The sequence below is a fragment of the Macaca thibetana genome, chromosome 18, assembly GCF_024542745.1.
Source record: "Macaca thibetana thibetana isolate TM-01 chromosome 18, ASM2454274v1, whole genome shotgun sequence".
In the NCBI taxonomy this organism is placed as follows: Eukaryota; Metazoa; Chordata; class Mammalia; order Primates; family Cercopithecidae; genus Macaca; species Macaca thibetana.
This window is the reverse complement of record NC_065595.1, coordinates 37,763,950-37,787,967: the sequence shown is the minus strand read 5'-3', so window position 1 is coordinate 37,787,967 and position 24,018 is coordinate 37,763,950. Positions and strand designations below refer to the sequence as shown.

Below are 24,018 nucleotides of genomic sequence, written 5' to 3'. Positions count from 1 at the left end.
TCTCTATTTGCAAATCACAAGCTTGTCTGTGTAGAACACCCCAAGTAATCTACAAAATACTTTGAGAACTAATAAGTATCTCTTGTGTTTAGTAAGGTTACAAAATACCACATGAATACACAAAATGCAAATGCATTTCAAGATACAGACAAGAAATAATTGGAAACAGAAATGTAATAGCAAAAATTTAATACCATTTTCCATTACTCCTAAGAAAATTATATAGGTAAGAATCTAACATCGACAGTTTTTGCATAATTAAATTTATAAAATGTTGATGAAGAAATCAAAGAAGAGCTAAATACTTGGAGAAACATATTCATAGATTGGAAAACTCAACATAGTAAAGATGTCAATTCAACATAACCAATAGGTTTAATTTAATTTCTTTCAAAATGTCATTGCAGTTCTTTGTAAACATAAAATTACTCTAAAATTAACAAAGAAACATTAAGCATTAAAATAGCCAAAATATGTTTTAAGAAGAAGAAAAACAAGGGAGGAATTATTGATGCTAAGACTTATGTATGTATGCTGAACTAATCAGGTCAGTCTGGTAGCAGCAGAAAGATAGACGGATCAAAGGAACAGAATAGAACATGCAGACATAACTCCACATGAATATGCCTAATTAATTTTTTATGAACGTGTAAAAGCACTTCAATAAATAAGGAAAAGACTTTTCAATAAATAATGCTGAAGCAATTAACCATCCATCAGCCAAAAAAAAAACACTTTATACAAAAAATAATTTTCAAAATGGATAATTGATATAAATGTGAAACAAAATGATAGAATTTTTAGAAAAGAACATAGGAGAAACTCATGTGTACCTACGACTAGGCAGTGTTCTTAGATTTGATACCAAAATCACAATTCATAAGAGGAAAAAAAATCAATACATTTAGTTCATCAAAATGTAAAACTTTTACTCTGTAAAAGATCCCATTAAAAGACAAACTACTGACTAAAACCAAATATTTCCAAGTCACATATCTACAAAGGCCTGGAATCTAGAATATGCAAAGAACTCTCATAACTCAAACTTAAAAAAAAAAACAATCCAACCAGAAAAGAGTCAATGGACACAGCGAAAATGAAAATAAGCGTTATCTTGGTGAAATAAGCCAGGCACAGAAAGACAAAAACTTAACGATTTCACTTATACATGGAATCTAAACAGGTTGGGCTCATAGAAAAAGTAAAAAAGTGGTTACCAAGGACTGCAGGGAGGGGTTGGTAAGATGGTCAAAGGATACAACACTTCAGCTAGTTAGGAGTAATAAGGACAAGTGATCTATTCTACAATATGGTGGCTATAGTTAATAACAATATGAAATTCCTTGTGAACAACTAAGAGTAGATTTTAAGTGTTCTCACTACAAAAAATAAGTATTTAAGGTAATGCGTATGTTAACTAGTCAATTCAGCCATTTCATCATGTATAATTTTACAAAACATCATGTTGTACCTGATAAATATATATCATTTTACGTCAATTAAAAAGGTAAATAAGAAAATAAAATGGTCAGAAGTATGTACAGATACTTAACTGTAGAGGATATTTAGATGACAAATATACTCATGAAAATATGTTCAATATCGTTAGTCATTAGACTAATGCAAATTAAAATCATAATGAGATATCACTGTATGCTGATCAAAATGACTAAAATGAAAAATAGTGATAATATCTAATGCTGGCAAGGGTGAGAATATAAAATAATAGAGCCATTCTGGAAAATACTTTGGCATTTCCTTTCAAAACTAAAATGGACTTATCATAAGTTCTAGCAATTGTGTTCTTGGGTATTTATTCCAGAGAATTAAAAGCTTATGTTCACACAGAAACTTGTCTGTGAATGCCCATAGCAACTTTCTTCATCATAGCACCAAACTGGAAATTACCCAAATGTCCCTGAAAGGGTGAATAAACAAATTGTGGTATATCCAAATCTGAATGCTATTTGGTAATAAAAAGAAAACACACTACTGATAACAAACACTTGGACATAATTCAGGAAATAATGCTGAGTGAAAAACAATCTCAAAAGGATGCATATTAACTCATTTCATTTATATAATAATCAAAAAATAAAATAATTATATAGATGAAAAAATGACATGGTAGACTAGTAGTTGCCAGAGGTTAGGGGTTGGGATAGAAAGGGGATGGACAAGGAGCAACACGACAGGCCTCAGAGTAAAGGCAGAGTTGAGTGTTTGATTATGCCGGTGGTTAAGGAGGCTACACATGTGACGTAACTGCATCAAATTATACACATACACACATGCATGAGTACGTGTATAACCGGTAAAATATGAATGAGCTTTATGGATTGAATCAATGTCAGTTTATTATTTTTCATATTATTCTAGAGTTGCATAAGATGTTAACATGGGGAATGCTAGGAGAAGGATGCACAAGGTTTTTGTACACATTTGTTTGTAACTTCTTGTGCATCTGTAATTACTTCTAAATAAACAATTTGTAAAAGCTGGATTATGTAATTCCCTAAGCACGTGGTTGAGTTAAAGTAAAAAAAAAAAAAAAAAAAAAAAAAAAAAATAGTACTCCATGAACACACAGCTAGTGCTCCTGATTCTGAGTATCTGTAGTTCTATCTATGGATATCATTCTTTTGGATTTACAGTATTGTCTTGAATTATCTAATGCACCTACAGCTATACTTATAACTACACACACACACACACACACACACATACATAAACACACACCATACACTTGATTATTAAGTATAGCCAGAGTCTGACTGCTGAGCGTTGAGGAAATTTTCCACAAATGTTAGGGTTTGGGCAGGCAAGGATACCTACGAAAGGGAATAGAGACCTGAAATCTTAGACAGGGTCATAAAAAATTTAAAAAACTTTACCCACTCAGTATTTATTTCCTTTTTGGCATCTCTTTTAAGTGATTGGTTTTAAAATTTACAAAAGATTAGTTAAGAGTGGTATTGTAATACTGGATTTCATTTCAAGGAACCAATCCAATTCCCTAACAGCTTTGCTTTCTTTCTTTTCCTTAAAAAGAAACAAGCTTATTTCCCAAAGCCTTTTCTGGCTTGTCAATTTTACAAATGCAGTCAATGATCCATGAAAACCAAACAATTCAGTGAAAGACAATTTAAATAAAGAGGGAAAGCAAACAGTTACAATGTCAGTTCAATCTGAGGAAACACAAGCTCTGTTCCAATGGAACATGAAACTATCAAGTAGAAGTCTATTGAGGTGTAGATGTGCAATATAAACAGTGAAATTTAGATTTTTCTAAATGACAAATTTGCCTGGAAAACTACATTGAATCTGTAACACTTTCAACATTGTTGTTTTTAATATAAGCATTAGTTAATTTTTATGTTTAAAATTATTTTATATTTTAAACATTTGTATACATGCATGTGTATATATACATATGTTTGTATATATGTGCATATGTAATATATATACACACATATTATTATGTATATATTACACTGTATGTATATATATTTTTTTTCTTTCAGGTCTCAAATATTTCATTTAAGGCCTTTAAAACACTTGTAGGTTCTATGCTCTTATAGTGTCCCCAAATAAAATTATCCTTCATGTACTTCATTTTATATTCTAGCCCACTGGCTCTCTAACTTTAGCATACTATACTCTAGAATCACCCAGACAATTTGTTAAAATAGATTGCTGTGCCCTACCCACAGAGTTTCTGATTTATCAGAACTTGGATAGGGCCTGATAATTTGTATTTCTAATGAAGATCACAGGTGGTACTATCTCTTTTGGTTTCAGGACGTTTTAAGAACCACAGTTTTCGTCCAAGATGAGTTTTTCCACACATTTAAAAATTAGTTTAGGTTTTCTGGAATGGCCAGTAATCTTTTGTGTCTGTTCTCTAGCTCCAGATTACTTGCCTTTACTTAGCTCATAAACTACGCTAAAAAGCAGTAATTTCTTCAAGGCTCTCCTAGGCAGATTTCAGTTATTAAAGAATTGCTACTCTATTTTACAGCTGAAAAGTTGGGAAACAATTTCAAAATTAATTTTGCAAAATCCATGCGCTGAAGCCTATATCAGAAAGCTCCCTGAGCCTTCACCCAGATTAGTTACTCTTACTTTTCACACAATTCATATGCACTTGATTAGCTCTTTCTAATTTGTAAGAGAGCTTATTAGAAGAATACTAACCCAAAGACTATTGCAATAATCCAGAGGAGCGACAGCGATAGTAGCACCCAGTATTTATTGAGGCGCTGCTCTGTGACATACACCATGCTAGATAACCTATTGACATTATCTCATCTGTCCCACCCAAAAAAACTATGACAGAGATACTATCATCCTATTTTACAGAAGTAGACACTGAGACAGAGTCTGAAGCACAAGATGTTTATTAGGAATCAAGATTTGTGAAAGGAAGGAGAAGGAGGCAGGGTTGAGCAGAGAGAGAAGTTGAACGTTAATGCAAGCCCAACAGAGTCTTTACCAAACTAGTGGGGGCTCTCTAGCAAGATTTGCCTGTCAGTATCTCACATTGGGCTGAAATGGCTGGAAATATATGCCCACACTTAACTTGAAATGAGTTTCCCCAGAAAGGGTGTGACATCAGTAATTACTATGAATTATATCTTCCCACCCCTGTGCTGGGCAGGAAGTACTTCTCTGAAGAACTTATGTACGTATCTTGTGTCTGTTACTGATTTGTCCAAGGACACAGAAATCATCTGAGTAACAATTCAAACCCAGGACTATCTGATTCTTTCAATTACATAATCTGTTAGTTTCTGTATGCTGTGTACATTTCTTAACAATGTCATGAGGACTCCATCATGGACACCCACTGGATTGTGTGATAAAGCAGTGATGACCTCAGGTGCCACTGAGGAATGTAGAAGATTTTGTTGCTACATGAAAGGTCTCTAAACCTCACTATAATCTTGTCACTTGCCATCCTGTCAGTGTGCAGTATGAGTATGGAATTCGTGAACAGTTAGCACTATCCCTTTCACTCAAGCTACCATCATTTCTCATTCTGATGACTGAAAGAGCCTCCAAATGCATCTCACTGCTTCATGGTTGCTCCACGCAATGTCAAGACTGACTTAATAGAAATGTATTCATACCACAATTCTGCTCAAATGTTTTAAACAATTGTTCACACCTAAATAAAATCCGAATTCTTACCGAAGAACTTTCAAGCTCTGTATAACCTGATGCTGTCTCCTCACCAGCTATTATGGCTCTCAAACATGCTAAGCTAAATCCAGCCATGAAGATTTTGCAAGTGCTGTTTGTTCTGTCTGGAATGCTCTTCATCCAAGTCCTCCCCACACTCTAGAGTTGTGCTCAATGCCATCTTTTCAGAGAGATCATCTTGACCACCCTAGAGAAAATACAGCTCCGATTCTTACACTCCACATGCCAACTCCTTCCCTTGCTTCGTTTTTCTCCTTTGCTCTTTTCACTGCTCAGAATTGTGCAAATGTGTGTATGTATGCATGCATATTTGAGTATGTATAATTTTATTCCTAGTATCATTTTTGCATTGTGCAGTTAGAATACACATACCCATACTCAAATTGTTCATTATCTGTCTCCTCCACTGTAACTTCACATTATTACCTATAGAGATTTTAGCTGTCAAGTTCATCTGTGTACTCCCAGATTCTAAAAGAGTGCTTGTTACCCATTAGGAAAATTAATTAAATTTAAAAAATGACAGTAGTGAAAACATATATGTGTAAGCTAAGGTAAGTCAAATTCCAGTTCTACAACCAACCAGTTTGGATAAATCATGTGAAACTCTAAGCTTTGTTTTGTTTTGTTTTCTGTCTCAACTGGAGTTAATACATTCACATTTATTTTATTAAATTTAATAACATATTACAAAATGCTATGGAAAAGATAAATTGGGCTAATGAATAGTTAATTGAATTTGAGTATCTATCCCAAAATAATGAGTAAATTACTGAAGCTTTTTTTCTCTTCAAAAACTAAGCCCTCATCATTTAGAAAATATGTTTATATAAATTTTCCAGTGCACTGACAATGAAAGATAATGAAGCACTACTCTTTAATTTTTAAATTTGAGTGGTATTTGCAATTAATTACTGCATTATACTATATCCAATATGCTCTGCTACATATTTATGCTTTGCCTTTGATTAAATGTGTCTTCAAGGGAGACTCTATGAAATTATGCTTAGGATGCTTGATATGTGTGTACTAGGCAGACTGATCTTCCAAGTTTCCCACTGATCACTCTACTGCTTGTGTACACTCATAAGACCCAAGGTTTCTTCCTTCCAGCCTAGATTGATTCTTTTCAGTCCTTCCTAAAATAACTGTCACCGTTCACCTTATCTTTCTTACTTGGTCAAGATATTCATTCATTATCTTTGTTCTTCAAATGTGCTACCCATATGGGTCTTTCCTGGTTTTCAAAAAGCATTGCACTTATGGATTGTGCCATATTGTTCAACATTTACCTGTGTTGTTTAAGGAGGCTTTCTCCCTACATCATATGCACAGATCCTGAGGAGAAGAGAAAGTTCTTGAGGACAGGGACTGGATTACTCATTGCTTTACTATATTCCGAAACCATCACCACTCTCCAAATATAAGTAGATGCTTGATATAACTCTAAATAGATAGTATGCTTTTTTAAATCCAGTAATTCCTAATTCTCACAATTCCAAATACCCCCTAAGTAAAGAAACTATTTTAATTAGATATCTCACTAAAGAATAAATAAAGGCGTTTCATGATTTCAACTCAGTACTTCAAGAGTTATGTAGACTGTGGGAAGCACAGTTTCAAGGCCTAAAGCTGAGAATTATGCTGCAATTAGGCTGTTGGGACCAAAAGGTTTGTCTACGTTCAGGATAAAACAGTTTGGCCGGGCGCCGTGGCTCATGCCTGTAATCCCAGCACTTCGGGCGGCTGAGGCAGGCGAATCACCTGAGGCCATTACTAGAGACCAGCCTGGCCAACATAGTGAAACCCCATCTCTACTAAAAATACAAAAATTATCTGGGCATGGTGGTGGGCACCTGTAATCCCAGCTACTCGGGAGACTAAGGCAGGAGTTGAACCTGAACCGGAGAGGTGGAAATTGGCGTGAGCAGAGATTGCGCCACTGCACTCCAGCCTGGGTGACAGAGCGAGAATCCATCTCAAAAAAAAAAAAAAAAAAAAAAAAAAGTTTGTGGTCTGCAATTGACGTAAAACTTTCTAATCTAGCTCGCAGATCCCTGAAATTTACTTCATTCATAGCCTACTTCTGCTTTGCACAGCCGGTCAGGGTTTTGGAAAAAGAGAAATCGGGGATTATCTCCTTCTACTCTCCAGTGGGAAGACAGAAGCCTGCATGAATAGGGACAAAGACCACGGGAGCTCAAGGCCCTCATGTTGTTCAGGAATTAAGACAGGCTTTAGAATAGCCTGGATAAACTTTGGACAGAATTTTTTGGCTGTTATAAAACAGAACTTTCCAGTAATTTTGAAACCCATTTCCTTACTTTTATTTTTCCTCACACCAAAAGGGTAAGGAAACCAACTTTGGGCTATTACTGGCTTGTCCATGGCCTGGAACTGCCCACTCCAACCCCAAGAATTATTATCCTGATTCTTCCTGCTCCTCCTTGTCCATAAGATGCTATTGCTCTGAGAAGCATAGTATCTTGAAGCTGACATAAAAAATAAATTCAAGATAAAATGACGATGGTTTGTAGGCCAACCATAAGACATAGTGAGATTTCAAGCCAGAACACACTGGGTTTTGTCTCTCAACTCTAATTACCTGTGTGACCTTGAACAAGTTATTGAATGTATTAGAGATTCAGTTGACTCATATGTAAATAGGTATACAGGAGACTACTTCATGGTCTTGTGGTGAGGATTAAATAAAATCTTATGTGTTAACGTGCCCAGCACAGAGCCTTGAAAACACTAAATGTATCCTCAGTAATATCACCATCAAAATGAATATTGACCACAGATTAAATACTATCATTTGAGTCCTTCCACATTAAAGCTCAAGGAGGTGAATAATGATAAACACATAATACACTAAAACTCGTTGTCTCTTTATTTTTTATCTTTTTTAGAAAGGGCTCTGGGATTTCCCAAAATGCATTAAGAATACAGGCACCTATTCTTACCAAATATGAAAAGAAGCAGCTTCAACCATCAGAATTCTTTCCTTCCAAAACTCTTTCAGGGTAGGGTGATAAGGAATAAGAGTTGCTTAGTGAGAATTCTACTCTTTTGCCTCTCACCACTAAACAATAGCACCAGCGTAATTTCACCTTTCAGAGTTTAACTTTATCACTCTAGGAATCCTTACAGAATTCTTTTGAGCTGCAAACCATCTAGGTGTCAGCATTTTTATTTTTCTTTGAGTTTCCTTTTTTTTAAATGAAGAAATAGAGATGTAACCTTTCAAATACTGATGAACAAAAAGAATACAATGTGATAGTGTTTTAGTCTTAATTTTGTCACTAGCTGCAATAGTTTAGTAAAGTCAATTGCTATCAATATATTCATTTGTCAGATGTCCTCATTCTTCAAATGATTGGCTTACAAATACACAGGGCAGTTGCAAGATTAAAATAAAGTACGAATTGAAATCATTTTGCTAAGAAAAAACCACTCTGCAGTTTTAAGAATAATTATTGCTATCACAACCACAGCCAGAAGCCAAATTTTTGCATCAACATTTCATTATTGGAGACAGTGGTACACGAACATTTTTACAAAGATTGCAATTTGTGTTTTCATGGTTTTTGCACTTTCTGTGACTATCTTGTTACAGTACTTGCTTTTATCTACAAGGAAAAGACTATCAAATCTGCAGTTACACATCTTAATATCTTTTCCTGGGTTTTTATTTCAGTGACATTTGTAATGCTTGTGATTCCTTCACTGCTAATCTGAAAGGAGCAGCTAATTATCCAGGCTGGGATAGGGGTTCTGATAAACATGCCTTTGTGAGATCCTAAGGATCACTTTTGAGCCTGGTAAGACAGGGTCTGGAGAGGGAGGGAAAAGTAAATGTCAGCCAGCTTTGGAGTCATGAAGAGTAATCATTGTAGAGAAAGTTTAGTTGATTTTTCGCCTGAAAAAATGTTACCTGAATGTTTTCAAATTCACTAGTTTTTCAGAGTCACTTGTAGCTTTCCTAACTGAAACCCAATCAGAGGTTTTTGTTCTCCAGGAATTCTTAGAAGTGCAACAAAATGGGCATATGTTCACTTGATGGTACATTTAGGGTGCTTTGTCACGCTAGTTCCTAGAGGCCCTAAGAAAAGTAGAGCACTAGCACTCTTCAGAGGAATATAGGAAAGGTTCAGCTACTAAGCCTCCAACTTTCTTCCTTTGTGCCAAGTATCTAAGAATAGATTCATATTTAACTGATGAGATAAACTTGAATTCTATCCCATAGAAATGCAACCATATTATGCTGAACATGTCTTTGGATAAAGAGAAACAGCGAAGTAAGATAGCAGAACAGTTGCAGAAGAGATAAACAAATAGTATAGTTCCTAAAACAATAATTAGCTGCCATTTTAAGATGCTTATATTCTCAAGTAGAATATACAACAATGTCATCACAAAAATGCATTGCACTAAATCGTAGAAATACGTTCCCTGTTAAACATCAACTTGTAAACATGTACTCTGTATGAGATCTTTTCAATTTAAGAAAACTTAAAATGTATTAGGCATGAAAATCCATATTTATAATATCCTTAAGATAGGAGACAACTATTTGTTTTAGTGAAGATTCCTATGTTAGTAAAAGGTTTTACTAGTTGACTACTTTAAATAGGCTAACAATAAATCATTAACTGGAATAACATGAACTATTAAAAGCCAGTTTAAACTTAAGGTCAATGAAAAGAAAGATGAAGCATCTCAACTTATAACAAAGCAACTCAATTTACAGAATTAGATTTACAAAAATTTGATTTGCATGCCACTTCTCAGTAATATTACTTTGTACAATGTGAGTCATGGGAGTGGAATTGTGATATGATTTGCCTGATTCTTGAACCAGGGCAACTGATTTATTATTACTATCTTGAGAACTCAGGGAGGAAGCCATCATAGTTCGATCATCTGTTATTGCCCAAGAAGTAGTGTCTGACCAGATGAGAATAAAACATAATGAATGAACTATGTAAGTTATGGTAATGAATCTCAATATAAGCTAGACATAGTTTCTTCCTTATCAATTTTGTTTGTTTGGAGAAGTTTTGAGACTGTCTATTGATCACATTGATATAGCAGATGCAGCCTGAAGGAAATGGATGGTATATAAGAGTAATTTCTGATGCAACCTGAGAAGCAGTGGCTTGTTCTAATTCTGGAAGGAGGGAAAGATTCTGTTTTGATCATCTATTGTTGCTTGAAAAATTACCCCCAAAACATGGTAGCGTAAACAATTTCATTTTATTTGCCACTGATTCTCTAGTTCACAAATCCAGACAAGGCTTACCTGGGAGATTTCCTGTTCCATGTGGATTGGCTTGCTATCTTATGAGGTTACAGTTATATGGCAGCTAGTGCTGAAACATGCAACGTGTCTTTGCCCACATGTGTAGTGTCTTGGCAGGGACAGCTGTGAGCCTGAATCTCACTTTGTCCACATGACTATCTTCTCATGGTTAGCTTGGGCTTCTTTACTTGTACTCAAGGGTGAGCAGTTAAGTGACAATGGCAGAAACTGCAGAACTCTTAAAGCCACACTTCAGAAGTCAACAAGAATCACTTCTACTATATTCAGTATATAATCCCAGATCCTAGGGGATAGGGCACTAGCAAGGACACTCTACAAAATAGCATATGTGATCAAATATATTATGGAGGCCAACACAATTTACCATGTGACCACCATGACTTATTAGAAAAATCATGTGCATAATTTCTTTCTCATAATTCTCGATGTGAACCTTGGAAAGCAGCCATATTTTGTACTATGTATTCTCAGAGCAAAAGACAGAAGCTACCAGATAAAATTGGCACTCACCTGGCGGAACTGTTCCAGGTCAATTTTGTTACCCACCAACACCAGGGGAATTTCATAGGTATGGCGGACCTGAAAAATGAGCTCTTTAAACTTGGCAGCCTCCTGAAATGATTGACGGTCAGTGACGGAGTAGCAGATAATGAAGCCTTCCCCACCTCGCATGTACTGCTCCCGCATGGCTGTGAATTCTGCCTGCAGGAAAAAAAAATAAATTTAGTTATGGGCTGTCAATATAGCTAATTAATAGGTGGTTTAAATGTAATCATTATGAAATTTGAATGTTTTAAACTATTAAGAATATTGATATTTAATCATAGGAGATTTCATTTATGAGATCTTAGAAAAACATATTAAACAGCAATTTTTACTCATGGACTCTTAGGGATTGTATAAAGATGATATATATATATATTTTATTTGTAGTGACCTTACTTTAAAAAAATGAATCTAAATGTTTATACTCCAATCATTACATTTATTTGAACCCAGGCTAGATATTCTTTAAATTACATATTTCAGATATTTTTGGAACCAATTTTCTTTTCTAGAAACATTGAAGAAAAAAGTGTATTACCTAAGGAAGTTGGCTTCACTTTGCAAATGAAAGTAGGTTTGTATAGGGGATTTGCCATAAGTCTGCCAAGGAATCTGGGAGAACAAATTTTTCTACTCAAAAATATGAAAATGAATTAGAGTTAGACCTTGGTCTTCCTTGTGAATGGAAAAAGTTATTAGCATTGATAATTCCAGATCCAGTTATTTATTTGGGTGTTAGATTTGTCTCATGAAGGTACATAAACAGAAGGATCTAGATTGCTGAGGGATGGATCAATTTCTACATTCTGCTGACTCTTTCATCTTCTTTCAACTACAACTTCTCAGTGACTGAAAATTCAATATTTGGTCTGAATTACAATTTGGAAAGTTTCTTTAAGTCTAAAATATCTGTTTTTATTCACTTTTATTCTGAAACTACTTTTTTTTTTTTTTTTTTTTTTTTTGAGACTCTGTCGCCCAGGCTGAGGTGCAGTGGCCGGATCTCAGCTCACTGCAAGCTCCGCCTCCCGGGTTTAGACCATTCTCCTGCCTCAGCCTCCCGAGTAGCTGGGACTACAGGCGCCCGCCACCTCGCCCGGCTAGTGAAACTACTGTTAAAATGGCCATGGCTACTTAGATAGAAGCAATGGAAAATATAAAATTTAATTTCTGTCTGTGGAATAAGCAATGAAAGAACAAAAGAGCATATTGTGACTTGGACAATTCGTGCTATGAGTAATCAAAGAAATAAAATTTTTGGTGGGTTTTAACTGTGTTTGAAGAATTTGAGAAAATGGGACTTCTTTACCTAGTAAAATGTTTATAAGAACTCACAAAATGCCCCACTCAGAGTAATTGTTTAAATAAATGTTATTTTGATTTAAGCTAGCTTGAAAGATGGGAGCATTTACGTAGATCCAGGAACGTTGGAGAATTAGGGTGGTTGCAAGTCCAGAGACTGATAAGGTTAATACATTTCTGAGTTAATAAGTGAATTTCACCAATCATTTTCAGTAAATATGGAATAAATGTAAACAGTGTTTGCATCAGTTTCAGCAGTCATTTCTAAGTTGCAAGAACTGGATCACAGAGAGGACAAGAGACTTGTCCAAAGACCGACAACAACATGATACAGAGTTGGTTCAAAAAACTCATGTTACCTGACTCTCACTATATCAAATTACTTAGCATTAAATTTTATTTTAACTCAATCCTAGATTTCACTATGTGAGTGAAATGTACTAATTTGGGAGAAAAAAACATTCTATTGGATCCATGTTTCATTCCTGAACCACGATTGAGTAATAAAATATCTGAGATCCCTCATAGTTCTGACATACTCTGATTTTGAAACCCTATGTCTGAATCAAACCTCCATAATTGACAGGACTTGACTAGAGAAGTATGGACTGAAAATGATATCTGATGTTTCTCAAATTCATAATTACATTTCTTTGGAAAAAAAATGATAGGATCATCTTAGAAATATGTTTGATCTTTAGGAAAACATAATTTGATCTGTTATATCAGTTGTGTATGATTAAAATAATAAAAATGCAAGCTAAATTGGAAAAGATCTATTTTACAATTTAAAGTTTATGCTATTTTCTGATTATTATTTTCAGTACTAAAGTTTTTGATTTTCAATCGTCTAGTCCTTTTTGAAAATTAACAAATACAAGTGTTAGCAAAATATTTAAATGGTACAGATGTATCTAGTACCAATTTAGTTTTCTTCCCACCCCAAACTTCTAGTTTTCCTTTTCAAATGCATCAGCTAATAGCTTCTTTAACTTTACACTACTGTCTGTGTACATACAAGCATATACATGTTCCTTTTTCCTTTATATATCATTCTAAACTCAATGGGGAAAAAATATATATCTTTAATTAAAATGTAATAGCCCTACTATACCTTGGAAACTATTCTATATAAGTATATATAAATATTGCTTATTCTTTTTTATAGAGACATCATAATTCTTTTTATACATGTACCATAATGAATTTAGCTACTTATCTATGAACAGGCATTTAGATGGCCTCCTTTTATTATTATTATAGAAAATACTGTGATATATATGTTCTTAAACATTGCACAGATTTATCTATACCTGAGAAACAGTATTTCTAGACCAAAAAGAACATGTATTTTACTTTTGAGAAATATTGCCAATCTCAATGCCAAAGACATTGTGTCAACAATACTTTCTCCAGCGTTACATAAATGTGACTATTTATCCTCATTTTCAACGATGCTGCTTATCAAATTGTTCTACTTTTGCAAATCGTAGAATTGAAACATCATGTTCCTTTTATTTGTATTTATTATTTATGTGTTATGATCAACATGTCCTATGTTTTATATTCATTTGTATATTGTCTTCTACATATTGATTTTATTTTGTTGTGAAGAATGTAGTAGTTTTCTTTGAAGGGGGTTGGTTCTTTTTGTTGTTCAATTGTAGATTGTTTCTTAAATTTGAACTGAAGGAATATATTTCTATGTGAGACATAAGAAAAAGAGCAATGCATTTGACGACTTCAACAAAAATATGCCATAAAGAAATGACTAACAAATTTGATAAAGCGTAACAACCTGTTAGGAAGATAAGCAAATTACAGAAGGCAAAATTCACAGAGAATATTGGATGATTGAATGAATAAAGGTCCAACAGTGCTTGTTAACCAGATTCAAAGTTGCACACATATCACATTAAAAATAGATATGTCAAGGAATAACATCTGATCTAAATTGGAATCTCTAGGTATAAAGTTCCAGCATACATACTTTAAAATTTGGATGATTTTTGTTTTGCACCTATCTGTATGAATACATAACTGAATGTATGCTCTAGAGTGGTCTTTATATTCTAGAAGCAGAGAAAGGTAGTCATAGTGCATGACCTCTAGGACTGCTACTTAAAGCATGTCTTCTGACATGTCACATAACCTCTCTGGGCCTCAATTTCTCCTTTTGTTAAAGATGGATTAGGACATACACTTAACTAGTCTTACAGGGCAGTAGAAAAGCTCAGATGAGAGAAGAGATGTGAAAATGCTTTGATGAATTTTTTAAATACAATACAAATCAAGCCTATTATTATCTCTGGTACAAATCTGGCAGAATAGAAGCTTTCACTGGGAAAACAGGCATGAAATCTTCTTTTAGCTGCATTAAATATAAATGTGGCAGTGTTTTTTATATAAGCTTCATCAGAAAAGTATTAAGCTTTTTTTTTTTCCCCAAACAGAAAATCTTTCCACCAATAAAACAGATGTAATGAAGCTATCATAATGAATGGGGAGGATGTTTTATCTTAAATGACCTTTTCTATACCAACTCTTTACACAACATGTACACAAGTTTCTGTGTGGGGTGTGTGTGTGTGTGTGTGCGCGCACACACGTTTTACTAGAAGATGCAGTAAAGGCTGATGGGACACAGAGATTTGAACAAAATCTCTTTACTATGTATTAACTTAATAATATATGATAAGGAAATCACTTTAAAAGGAAAAATGCCGTGTTCACCATGTTGCTTCCGCCTTCATTCACCCATGAATTAAAGATCCCTATACTTTCTGTTTGGTGTATCCTGAATGTTAATACCTTCTTCGTTTGCTTCCTGCTATAAATGAAACTTGCTGGTTAATTATTCAGGAACATTTCTAGATTCCATCTGCTATCTATAAGTAGCAACATATTTATGTAATAGACCCTTTGTATAAAATGCTACAAATATAAGCATTTCTAATATTTTCAGAGCTATTCTGAGTACAGCATTCCAGTTTGATCAGTTGCCTTTGATATACTCCCTTGTACTAAAATTGTGTGATAATCTTTCTATATTCGGAAAATGAATACAGAATTTTTGATGAATCTCATATTCCAGCTTCTTGATTATCAGAGTAAGAATTTTAAGCAGGTATTAGAACATGTAGGAATTGGGCCAGCTCTCCATTGCATTCAAGTAGCAGTACTACAAAGATATGAATGCCTCACTATATTTAAAAAGCACTAGCACTATATTCAGACCAGCTTATTAACCACTCCCAGTAAGGGCACACAGATAGCATTACATATATTGATCTGAATCCCTTTTGGCCATCTCTTTAATGAACCACATGTCCATATTTGTTCTCCTTATGGAAAAAAAAAGTAAATTAAAAAGTCAGTCATATACCTAACACTGTACCAAGTGGTAGGAGATATATATATATATCTTCATTGGAGAAACACAACCAAGCCAAGATAAATTGAATGAATAATAGTTAAGATCTAAATGAACCTTGGGGTTGAGAAAATGGCAGGAACAGTTTTCAGAGGGAAGGCAAAGAGGGCTTGGTAGGGAAAAGGATGTGATGTTCTTCCTTAACTTTATTATTTGTACAGAACTCCTCAACTTTCGGGTAACCTCACTTCCAAAGATTATGTATTCTCACTTTTAAATAGCCTTTCATAGTCCAAATTCATCATTTGCATAGTAGTTAATCATCTAGGACCTGCTTAGCCTTCAATAGCTGAATTTTTGGAGGGTGGCATAGCACAGAATCATGTGATTGTTGTTTCTTTTATTTGCATCTTTTTAATGAAAGTATAGAAACAATTCTAAAGGATTAAAGTCTAGGTATCATAAATTTACTATAACTTATGCAAAGCAAAAGGATTGCAATAAGTAGGAGTGGTGGTTTCTCAGTCTCAATCTGATGCCTTAAACTGGTTATGTCAACTGAAATGAAAATGAACAAACAGATTTTATAAATGCCGATAATGTGAGGTCAAAGATTGTGCCTAAAAGTCAAAATATAATTAACAAATACCATTTTACAGTTTTCAGAGAAGATAAGCTATCATTTGTTTTTTGGTATTTGACACATATTTTTAGGAATGCATTTTATCATGGAATACTGCTTGTGCTGTGCCTAACTCATTCATCAAATATTTATTGAGCACTTATATATGACAGTTGTGTAAGATTTGAGATTGGTAAAATAAATACATATAATAAAACTAAAATATGGAGATATATATATTTTTATTTGTCATTTATATATATATGACAAATAAAAATTAGAGCATCAGAACCAGGATAGAGTGAGGAGACAGAGTTTGATTTACAATTTGACTCTGAACATCTAAACAACCCAAGCTACAATGAAAACATGATCAATTATATCACTTTTGTTATCAATAACAACATATTAATTTGACACAAATCTCCCCTAAGCACTGAGAGCTGAAGGCAATTTCTCTTCTTGGGGTTGAGATAAGAGACAACATCCCCAGTGTCAACCCAACTAGATCTGTAGTATCAGGTTCTCTAAGACTATTCTGTGATTGTGTTTTTCAATGTAAGCCTTGTCAAACATTTCATAGTCATACTCAATAATACTGATGGAAGCTTCAAGTAAGATAATAGAAAATTATTCCATAGAAAATGATTAGCGTGTAATAATTGATAATGATGTTTAAAATCTTTTTAGTTTAGTTGTTGGCATTGAAACTGGAGGCTTGAAGAGTACTTGGAATCCAACTATAATGATGACTCCTGGAAAACTCTTAACTAAATACAATTTGAATAAGCACTAAGGTTGTAATGCAGGAATAGCTGCATAATTTGTAGATCCCCATGCAAAAATGAAAATGTGAGGCTACTTGTTCAAAAATAATTAAGAATTTCAAGACAGCAAGAGTAATACATTAAAACAAGTGCAATGCACTTCTGGGCTTGGGACCCTGGGCAGCTGCAGCAATTGCCGGCTCATGAAGTCAGTCCCATTGCAATGAGATTAGCACAAAATAACAGCCAAGAGCACATGTGAGCGGAACTAGAACTCAGGAGATTTTTGTTAGGAGGAAAGTAACAAGCAGGCAGCCTTATTGTAGTAGGATTGGTTTGGCAATGGTGAGAGTCACAGTGGAGGAAAGGGCCATTGAGAGCAGGGAGAAAACCATGAAGGCTTTCGCAGTAATTCTGAAGTGAGGTTTCACAAAAGGAGAAAGAAAAGGGGGGGGGGGGAATTCTTGAATGAGAGGTCACAATAAAGAAAAACGGAGAGAAAGGAATTATGAAAAAATGACATGAAAAACATATCTCACATTAGATATAAAAAAAAAGTATAGAGATATTAAATGAGATGGCCGAAGTCCTGGAGCTATCAAGTAGAAAATCAGAGACACATTGATACCACTGCCTCGCCGAGGAAAGAAAGAATTAAATTAAATTAAATATGGTTCCAGTTTTTGTAGCCCTAGATCTGGTGGTTGTAATGACAGAGATCAGCTGATTGAGAAAGTAAATAACTTAAGAGCCATCATGTCCCACACAGAGTTCTACTTGTCTAGTTAATATTAGACATCCAAATGGAACTATCCATAGATGATAACTGGAAATACGGCTTAGGTGAAAGATTAGAATCTAAATGGGGTAGTTGTGACAGACTCAGGGGACAAGCCTTTTGGATTGAATATGTGAGTTGGAAATAGGGCACAAATCAATTAGTCTGGATCAGTTTGGGGGGACAAATTCTTTTTATCCCTTCTTTTTGAGAGCTGGAGCTTTGCCTCCATTTGAAGTATTTTATCTATTTTAAAGGAGATTTTATAGAAATGGTTTCTGACAGCTTTCTTCTAGTTTTGTTCTCTTTTGCCAGGCATGCTCAGTACTGAACTGTCCTCAGATTTTGGCACTTATGCCTCTTTCTTTTATTGTAATTACGTGTGTTTTATACACATTCCCATCACTAGACTCTAACCTACCTGAGCATCATATTCTCCAAAGCACTAGGGACAGTGCCTGGATCAAAGCCCAACAGATAATTATATTATCACTTGGTTAATTACTTACTTTAAGCTAAATGTTTTAAAATATGTTACTATTCCCTGGATGATATGCACTTTAAGGGGAGTGAGGATTGGGGGCAGGAGGATGAAGATAAAAGGGAAAGGGAATCAAATCCTTAAACTAAATGGATAAAGCTTTTAGTTACTTATTCATTCCTGTACATGTAAGGCCAGGTCTAGTTTAACTTTTAGATAAACCTATATCCCATTGAAATCCACAGCAATTATAAAGCAAGTTAATGTTCCTTATTTCATTGTCTAGCATTAGTCATTTGTCTTACGCTAAAAAGGGAGGAGGAAAGAGGAATCTTACTGTATTTGGATCAAATTTTGCACCAAAATTTCTTTCCCATAGAAGTCTGTTTGCCTTTCCTCCTTCTATTTGACTTGTATTTTGTCAAAGATTTAAAGTTTCATGATCGCCTCTGGGTGGTACAAATCCACTAAAAGATATTTCTAATCACAGCTGGCTTCCTGTTTATCCTGGAGGTCACTCATACTGGGAGCTGTTTTCCTGCTGATAAAACCTACAGGAATGAATCTTGGAAGAAGTCAGCATAACTGTGTTGTGAAAGGATTTCATCTACCGCAGTTTAGTCATTCCCAATGTGATACTGAAAGGATGATTTCAACAAAAATAGAGTGAAATAAGAAACTTCACATGACAAAGTTGCAGTTGCTAATTGATTTAGAGTACCTGATAGGATACTACTATAAATAAGAAAAATGATATGGGACTCATGCACACACATACCCACACATGCTTTCTCTAAAAAAGCTTCACCATCCACAATGAAATTCATATTTCTAAATATTAAATAAAAAATAAATTACTATTTGGTTCCTCCTTTGGTAAAAACCAAATAATCTTGTTTTGCAATATAAAGAATAATTTGTCTCCAGAGAATTACAAAATTTTAGAATTGTATTGACAGTCCAACACTCCCTCATCATACAAGTGAGGAAATTGATTATTGGAGCAGATGTTTGTCCTCTATGACATCAGAAGTACAACCAGGAAGAGGTTACAAGGTTCTTGACCATCATAAAGTGCTGGATATACTTCATCCTCCAGCTTAGTTATACCTCCTGAGTGGCTGCTCTAACCCCAGGGTCTCCCTTTTCCAATCAATCCATCAGTGGGGGGAAATCCATCCATTTCACTATCTGATTACTCTTCTTTAAGTACTGCATTTATTCTGCAGCTCTTCTGTCTCCAAAGGTCCAGTGGTTGCACATTTACTTTCACATCAAATCTATACTCATCAGCCTGATTTTAAGACCCTATATAATCTGATATCATGCTACCAATCAAGCTTTATCTCCAGTTAATATTGAATATGCCCTCTCTAATGGGGTCACTTCTCTCATGGCCTGATCATAAAAGTTGTCTCTCTTACCATTGTGCTTTCATGAACATTATTCCTCATACTTGAACCTTTTTTAGGGAATCAAGAATTTAGTGATTATCAGATGCAAACTTTTTACTTTGCAGATGAGAAAATCAGAGCCCAGAAAGGTAGTGATGATATCATTTTCTCATAGCTAATTAAAACACAGCCAGCTCAGAAAGCCCAGTTTTCTAATCCCTTCTACATCACATGGGTAGCTTTCTTTCCTTTGCTGTGATCTGAATCCTGTGCATGCTTCTAAGTCGATTATATTCTTCCTGTGTTTTTTTTTTTTTTGTGTGTGTGTGTGTGTGAACCCATACCTAACAAATCCAGCCTTTATTGAGAATTATTTTTTGTATATTTTCATCACTTATGAACTTAAAAAATTAGCAATTAATTATATCTTTCTTATTTTCTTTTTATTCAAGGAATTAGACTTGTGTCACCAAGCAAATGTTAAACATTAATTAGAGGACAACATCTATGCTTAAAGTGTTTTTAACACTTACGTTGCACTTATATTGCTTGATAGATTTTTAACATTAAAAAATTCAACTAAATTGCTGCCATTTGAACAAATAAATGCCATTTAGAAAAATATTTTGATGTGCTAACTCTATGATAATGTATGTATTCTGGAACACAGACATAATAAGCAAGCTTCTAACAGTAAAGGAGTTTGTGAGTACTAATAAGGAAAATCATCCTAGATAAATCTTTTAAGATAATTGGTAGAAGAAAGTTTTAAAATTTATATTGTTAAGGGACAGGCCTGTACCATCAAATTCAGCAAAATTTTTGTTCCCAAGTCAGTCAATATCTTTCTCTCTTTAAAAAATACATTTGTAATCTTGTGAAATGGTTTGGCTGTGTTCTGGCCAAAATCTCATCTTGAATTGTAGTTCCCATAATTCCCACATCCTGGAAGGGACCTGGTGAGAGGTAATTGAATCACGGAGGTGGTAACCTCCATGCTGTTCTCATGATAGTGACTGAGTTCTCCTGAAATGTAATGGTTTCATAAGGGGCTTTCCCCCCTTTTGCTCATTCTTCTCCTTCCTGCCACCATGTGATGAAAGACATGTTTACTTCCTATTCCACCATCATTGAACACTTTGTGAGGTCATCCAGCCACACTGAACTGTAAGTCAATTAAACCTCTTTCCTGGCCTGGCGCCATGGCTCACGCCTGTAGTCTCAGCACTTTGGGAGGCCGAGACGGGCAGACCACGAGGTCAGGAGTTCGAGAGCATCCTGGCCAACATGGTGATCTCTACTAAAAATGCAAAATTAGCTGGGCGTGGTGATGCATGCCTGCAATCCCAGCTACTCGGGAGGCTGAGGCAGGAGACTCGCTTGAACCTGGGAGTCAAAGATTGCAGTGAGCCAAGATCACACCACTGTACTCTAGCCTGGTGACAGAGCAAGACTCCATCTCACAGAAGAAAAAAAAAAAAGAAAACCTCTTTCCTTTACAAATTACCCAATCTCAGGTATGTCTTTATTAGCAGCATGGGAACAGACCAATATGCCTTGCATCTTGCATAAAAATATATTAGGAAAAAATTTAAATATATTGAAAAAAAAGTCATTGTTTGTTCCATATTATTTCAACTCCCTGCAGTAACTGTGGTCAAATAATTTGGTTATTCAAATATAATTGTGTTTCATTACACTTTTAAACTCAGGTGAGCTGTTCCATAACACAAAAACATCATCATATCAGTTTGGTAATTTTGGAATCATTTTGATCTAGTTATTTAAAATATAACAATTTTAAAATTGCATATTCGACTGCATTGGAAAAAATAGGATTTCATTATTAGGTTAGGGCCGGGAAAAATATGGGGATAATGGAGAATGATGAGATAATGATGATATTTGAGTTTTAAAATTATCAAGGCTGGTTTCTATTATGGTATTGTTTGTGAGATGCCTCAAGATGGATTCACTCTGGAAGTTAATAGTTTTTGAAATTGTTAGTAAGTTGTAGTAAATATAAAAAGTATGGATATATGAATATCATATTAACATAGAGCATAGATATTAACATCATAAGATATCATATGCATACATATAAAATATAAGCACATATATTAATATTGTATAGCATATGTTTTATTATTTTAAAATGTATTTTGGTGGCTAGGACATATGATAATTTTAAACAATGCTTTTCTTAAACCCTTTCTATTACAGCAATATTTTAAAATCAAAAGCTTCCTGTTCAAGAGAGTGGGCAATTTCTCAGTCTCTTGCCCCTCAAAATGCAATTGAAATCACAGAACTATTGTTATTATTTGATATCTATACTACCATTGGAAAACAAAACGATAGCAACAGTAACTCAAAATTTCTGGAAAATTAAAAGTGAAAGTAGAAAAAAACGATAAATAGAAAGAGTCCTAATGAAGTCTTGGGAATTGTCAAACACAGCATCATCAACAAATAGAAAAAGTCATAGTGTCTGCAGGTAGTGATCAGGGTAATTAAATAAAGAAACGGCTGGGATTTAAAAAAAAGAAAAGAAAGAAAAAAGAAACACCTTTCCCCTACATTATCAGTTACTGCCTTTACCACTTGTTCAAAAACCCTGCAGACCGTGTTGAGGAAGACACAAGGTCTAACTGTGGGATAATCTGGTGTTAGTGTTGGGGCCTCAAGAGAGAGAACTGAGCAAATGCTGAGATGATTCCGAATTGCTTCACTAGAGAGTGGAGTGGGGCAGGGCTGAATGAATGCACAAGGACACTTCTCAGTTAGGAAATGTGCTAAGGGAATCCCCTGTGTCACCCTACAGCAGAGACACTCTCTCCTTCATGTTTTGTGGCAGTCTTCTGCCTGCAAGTCTTTCAGATTTTAGGAAACACGGATACTGCAGGGTTGGTTAACAGCCACGAAGCTCTGGACTCATCCACCCAGCCCTTGTTAGATGGTGTCAGTGCAGTTACATGGGGTGCCCCTGCTGGATCCTAAGATCAAAGAGAGCCGGGAACTTGTCTAGTTCATCCTTATACAGTCTTTGTACAGTGTGTGCTATAAGATATTAGACATATTGTTACTAGAAGGCAGGCCTAGAGTATGAGATGTCCAGGTTCTTGGCATGTTGAACAAAGAACTGAACAAAGTGTGCAAAGTAACAAAGGAACGAAATGGTGAAAATAAGGATTCATCGAAGCTAGAGAACGCTCCACAGGGTGGGAGCGGGCCCCAGCAAGCAGCTCAAGACCCCGGTGACAAAGTGTTCTGGAGTTGAAGTGCCCCATTTTGAGGTCTGGATTGGCTATAAACTACGTGGATGAAGGATTTGGCCTGTGGCCATTTAGAGGCCAGAGTGGATTTGGTGCCCTATGCAGATGAAGGAATGGCCTGCACTTGGCCCGTGGGCAATCAGAGGCACTTTCCTTTTACATTCGAGATGCCGTGGGAAAGGGGGTGGTACAGGGAGTAGTTTTGGATACTTTGTTACTGGGGCTTAGCGAGAGAGGGATTTTCCTTTCCCTCCAGTTTTAGGAAGTGATCACAAGTTGGCCTTAGAGTGCCTGCCTCCAGACCCAGGTGTTTTCCTTTTTGATCTAGCTTTAGGAAATTAGCTCCAATTGGCCTTCAATTCCCTGTCTCCAGACCCTGTTCTCCTGCCTCAATATCATATGCTAAAAACCAAATAAATAAATACACTTTTTGTATCACAGTATCAGGTGCACTATCATTTAACTGGTGAAATTGCCAGAACACACACAGACTTCCATTTCCTAACCAGCTTTTGCCATAACAAAAGTAGAACCCAAACTTCCGTCACACTGGACAATGTTAAGTTTCCATTTGAGTATGTGAAACAACACAGAGAAGTGCAAGAGGTTGTTGTTAACGATGTTGTTTCAGTTTCAGAGAACTCATAAACAAGAACCAATCTGAGAAATGTTGGACTACTGAAGTGAAGAACCAGAGACATTACACATTTTTCTAACCACTCAGAAACTTTTCCTGACTCCTGCTCATGCTGTGTTCTCTATCTTTTATGCATTATCATACTTAGAACACCAATTTAACCCTTAAGTATATATACTACATATGGCATTCTTTACTCCTCCTTCATATCAAGGTGAGTACATGTGATGTAATTATGACAATGTGGGCCAGGCATGGTGGCTCACGCCTGTAATCCCAGTACTTTGGGAGACCGAGGCAGGTGGATCACTT

At 35.2% G+C, this 24,018-nt stretch overlaps 1 protein-coding gene across 1 annotated transcript in view; it reads right to left on the bottom strand.

Annotated features, from left to right (window-relative positions):
• The window catches only part of RIT2 (Ras like without CAAX 2), a 392,076-nt gene that overhangs the window by 182,282 nt on the left and 185,776 nt on the right, over window positions 1-24,018 (bottom strand). Inside the window, exon 4 of the mRNA XM_050767592.1 lies at window positions 11,042-11,233. Coding sequence (XP_050623549.1) covers window positions 11,042-11,233 — 192 coding nt within the window. The remainder of the gene's footprint in view (window positions 1-11,041; window positions 11,234-24,018) is intronic.